The following is a 3,360-nucleotide window of genomic DNA, read 5'->3' on the forward strand; positions in this document are numbered from 1 at the left end:
GAAAGTATGTTAAAAGCTGTACTGTATTTGAAAGATGAGGTTGACTTATGGTGGAAAGAAAATGGGGCTAGACTGAGTTCTATTGAGCGGTTTAATTGGGATTCCTTTATTAGTCATTCACAATAATAAATGTTGATTTATTCCATACTTATCACGCTTAACTGAGTCTTAATAAAATCAATTTTACTTTTAAACATGTTTGTTTTAGACTCATGCCAAATACAATTCCTAGCAGGTTGTTCTTGGTCCTTGATATGAGAAATTCCTCATCACTCAAGGAATAAACCAAGTGTTTCATGATATTGCTTGCTTGTTCCTTACATCATGAAGCCTAAGGGTTAATGATGTTATGGTTTTATATCTAATTTCCTCCCTTCTTCTAAGTTGAAATGCGTGCTAATGGTGCTCTTAGAAGCCCATTTATACAAATATTTTTCATCTAGTTGTGATTTTGTATTTTATGATAATTTACAGGTTTTACGGAATTTAATTCTCCATTTTCTTCTATTCTTCATGTCATAGTGGATTGGAGGAGTTAGGATCTAGGCTTGTGTATCGAGGCTCGAGGTTGCTTCCTAAGGCCTTTGGGTATGAAGAGAATTGAAGACTTGGCCTCAAATGCTAAGAAAGGCACATTTGGAAGGCCGCCTGATCTCATCGGGCATGCCCACCAGATCTGGCGGTAGTAGTTGTCAATTCCTATTTTATCTTTGGCACGATCGAGCACTGTTCATCCGATTGTAAATCGTTGAGGGCGCCTGATTTCATCGAGCGCCTTGCTTTACCGAGCCATTAAAGATTTAATTGATGAAGACTCGTCCGATTGGGCGGGTGGCACGGAGGCCCAAATTCAAACTTTTCATTTCCTAATTAGTTCAGGAGTGAGTATAAATAGCTTAATGATTTATTTTGTAAAGCACCTTTTTTCAGATTTTATTTTTCATTCATTAGTTTTTCAAAACCACTAGTTTTCTCTCTCGAGATGTAATTTGCATACTTTGGAGATTGCTCAAGTTTAAGTCAAGTTCTTTCCTTTTCGTTCAATTGGTAATTTATTCTTTTATTTTTCTTTATTGCCTTCAAGTATTTGTGTCTTTATTATTCGTAATTCCTTCAAAGTATGAATCTTTCAATAGTTATTGATTTTGTTACTTTTGCTATGAGTGAGTAGATTCGTCTTAGGGCATAGTGAGGGAAGTCATGCTTATGCCATGATTTATTTTTCTTATTTCTTTTAGTGTTTAGGTTGTGATTAGAGCAATTCTAGTGTGATTCATATTACGCGAGTTATGTTAGTGTACAATTTCATGAATGGTAACATGGCTAATAATTGTTTGCATTGACCAAGATCTTACTTTTAGAGGCCTAGAATACACTAGTGAATCTGGTTATGTGAAGTGACCATACTGCATATGCTGCCTTGAGAGTGTTAAGCCCCGACCATAGGATTATATTAACACTTGTTCTAATTGCTCGACTCTATACTTAGGTATTATTAATTGCATGAACCTCTCTAATGGGTAATGACATGGTGGATAAAGCAAATGCCTTAGTCTTTTATTATTAATATGTATCTTGTAAGTTTAATTTGGTTTCTTTAGTTTAATCTTAGATAATATTTTCATCCATAATTTCCTCAAAATTAGTTACTCAATTGAACCTAAACTACGAAAACCTATTTCCCTGAGGATTCGACCCGTACTTGCAAAGTCTCTGCCAACAACAGACATTATTCACTTGTTGTACTATTTCTAAAACCCATCAAGTTTTCTAATAGTATTAATAATGTCTAAAACCTCCCTTCCAAGCTCCACATCAAAATTCTAGACCTCCTTTTAACCAAAATCAAGGGCCTCGTCATAACAACCCCCGGTTGATTTACAAGACTTAAGGCCCCGATAAATTCAACACCCTATTTTAAAATCTAGCAGAGATTCATGGTTTGAACCTTGTTTGGAAGAGTGGAGGGAAATAACTTGAGAGGGGACAAGCTTCAGCTCCTACATGTACAAAGGTAAACAAAATTAGTCCCCCATCATGTTGCTCTTAAGTTTGAGCGGATCGCTACCACTATCCCTAAGCGCCGCGCTGACGTCACCATGACTTCCCGCCCCATTGTTAATGGTGGGCTCGTCAACCTTTTTGCATTAAAGATAGTGCGATTCGACGAATCCTGTTATGCCGCAATCCCCGTCCCCGCTCTTAACTATTATGCTTATCTTGACACTCTTCATTGGTTAAAGCGATCGGGGTTGTATCTATATCAGTGGTATGTAGACACCAAATGCTACATTATTCTTCCTGATTGTCAGGCTTGCCTGCGGCCCCAACAGCCCCACTACCACCTACCCATCTAGAGCCAAGATTTCCCCACCCATAATCCTAACATCCCACAACGCATATATAGTAGGCCCCCGCATACTGATGACGATGGTAGTTGGTGCTTATACCTCTACTCCCCTTCCCCATGTACTAGTGATTTTGATTTTTCGAGAATGATGAGAACCCTCTAGAGGATGGAGCTTGACATTAATGCTAACTTCGAGGCTATCCTGCACCTCATTTAGTAGGTTGCTACATTGCAGAATGACTAACACCTCGCTATGTACCCCATGTATGATGAGTATTGCTGAGGGGATCCACACCCATCATGGTATATGTAGAAGCCCTGCTATAGATTGGTGGGGTTACAAGGCCCCAAAAGGAAGCTGCTGGTACTGGAAAATGGTGTGTGAAATAAAAGAGGAGTTGAAGGGGCTGCTATCACAAAATCAGCTAGAGCAAATGGAGGAGTATTCTGTGAAGGACATGGTGAAATTGTATACAGGAAGTGTGGAAAATGTAGGATGGGATAAATTTGTGTGGAATAGGTTAACTGTGCCTAAACACAGATTTTTTGTATGGCTCACTATGAACAACAGACTACAGACAACTAGCATATGGCACAAGATAGGAATTGCAAGCTCAGCAAGCTGTTTAATTTGTGATGATGATGAAGAAACTCAAACACATCTCTTGTTTGAGTGTAAGTATAGCTCTGCAGTGTTTAGACAGGTGAAAAGGTGGTGTGAGCTTCCTGATAATCTCACAAATATCAATATAGCATTGAGATGGATAGCTAGAAGCAGGAAGTCATGTTTCCAGAAGAAGGTGTTGTTTGCAATCATGGGAGCAATGATCTATCACATCTGGGGGTCAAGAAATGAAGCCTACTGGAATCAGAAAGTTATAACTATACATAGGATTGTAAATACAATTCAGAAAGAGATTGTGGAAAGATTATATAGAGTGATGCCTAAGAAAGTAGGTACAGCAAGAAAGATGTGGCTTAGGCGTCTAGCACATCAAGTTTGTAACTAG

The 3,360-nt window shown here is 38.5% G+C and overlaps 1 protein-coding gene across 1 annotated transcript; it reads left to right on the forward strand.

Annotated features, from left to right (window-relative positions):
* Nucleotides 1-2,724: 2,724 nt before the first annotated feature.
* Nucleotides 2,725-3,360, forward strand: LOC125496703 (uncharacterized). Its single transcript, XM_048642234.1, has one exon. It carries the CDS (start codon nucleotides 2,725-2,727, stop codon nucleotides 3,358-3,360), a length of 636 nt encoding a protein of 211 aa, XP_048498191.1.

The sequence above is a fragment of the Beta vulgaris genome, chromosome 4, assembly GCF_026745355.1.
Source record: "Beta vulgaris subsp. vulgaris cultivar EL10 chromosome 4, EL10.2, whole genome shotgun sequence".
NCBI lineage: Eukaryota > Viridiplantae > Streptophyta > Magnoliopsida > Caryophyllales > Amaranthaceae > Beta > Beta vulgaris.

Bases quoted from the DNA above. Each gene is read 5' to 3' on its own strand.
- LOC125496703 (XM_048642234.1), top strand. From the start codon at position 2,725: ATGGTGTGTGAAATAAAAGAGGAGTTGAAGGGGCTGCTATCACAAAAT.